This window comes from Cyprinodon variegatus, unplaced genomic scaffold (assembly GCF_000732505.1).
Source record: "Cyprinodon variegatus isolate N-32 unplaced genomic scaffold, C_variegatus-1.0 Scaffold363, whole genome shotgun sequence".
Lineage (NCBI taxonomy): Eukaryota > Metazoa > Chordata > Actinopteri > Cyprinodontiformes > Cyprinodontidae > Cyprinodon > Cyprinodon variegatus.
Window position 1 is genome coordinate 375,861 of NW_015150816.1, and position 1,133 is coordinate 376,993.

Genomic DNA, 1,133 nt, shown 5'->3' on the forward strand with positions numbered 1-1,133 from the left:
ACAAACCTAAATAAAAGCTTTTTTCTTTAGCTTTTGGATGAGAGCTGCACAAAACGAAATTTCATTTTGTGCACAATCTGTGTATATAAAGTGACAATATAAGTTGTCTAAGTCGTTTACTGATCAAGCTATCTCAGTAAAACAAAGCAATTTGGTTTGATTTAGGAGGGTGTTAAATAATTTAAATTTTAAATAATCTGAAAATAACTTCTGGTTTTAAAATCTTCAAAGACTTTTAGATTAAGATCATGTTAAAAATCGGAAGATTAAATAACCAAAACCATACTATAAAAACAAAATCTTAAAAACTTTGTTTTAATAAAGCTGAAATGTAAACTTAAAAATTGATAAAAATCAATTTAATCTTAACTCTATTAATCACTTACTTGTTTCTTGTTGCTCCAAGATAACCCAGGTTATCTTAATTCAGATTATTTGCTTAAACAGAACTTATATTTAATTAATAAATAAATAAACAATTATAAGGTTGTTAAACGTTAGGAAACTTTGAATTAATATAAAAAATAAATTTTTATCTTTAATGGTGAATTTACAACTCAATCATTGAGGTAATTTTTTCCTCTTTGTAAACTAATTATGACCAAATGGGTATAATTCATGCAAGTAAAAATTATGTATTTCCCATAAATCTAAAATTGAACTCATATCTATATTTTGTTTAAAAAGAAATCAAATTAAATCTAAATGTATATTTAAGTCATTTTTTTGTAGCCTATATTAATCCAGAAAAAAAGGCAAATAAACCAATCATTACCTTATAATATAACTTTTTTTAATGACTTTAGTTGATCCCAAATTGATGATGAATTTTAACCAACTTCCATTTATATCCACGTTATTCAAGTTAAATCAAAGAAACCGGATTTTTGATTTAAGGATACTTATTTAAAATCCAACAGCTGAAATAACAAATAATTCAAGCACAGATTTAAATATATTTATTTTTAGTCTGGCTGTATGAGAACCTGGGATTACCTGCAGTAACCGTGCAGTTAGTCAGGTTTGCAGTCGACCAGTAGGAGGCGAAGGTTTCCGGGTTTATTAAACTGAGAAAAGAGACATAGAATGAACAACTGATGTCCTCTTCTCAGAGGACCATGACCACAGGTTAA

General features: G+C 26.9%; 1 protein-coding gene across 1 annotated transcript in view; it reads right to left on the bottom strand.

Moving 5' to 3' along the window:
• Nucleotides 1-1,133, bottom strand: part of LOC107092026 (G-protein coupled receptor 126-like) — a 91,875-nt gene that overhangs the window by 14,255 nt on the left and 76,487 nt on the right. Inside the window, exon 16 of the mRNA XM_015386299.1 lies at nt 997-1,067. Within this exon, the coding sequence (XP_015241785.1) occupies nt 997-1,067 (71 nt within the window). The remainder of the gene's footprint in view (nt 1-996; nt 1,068-1,133) is intronic.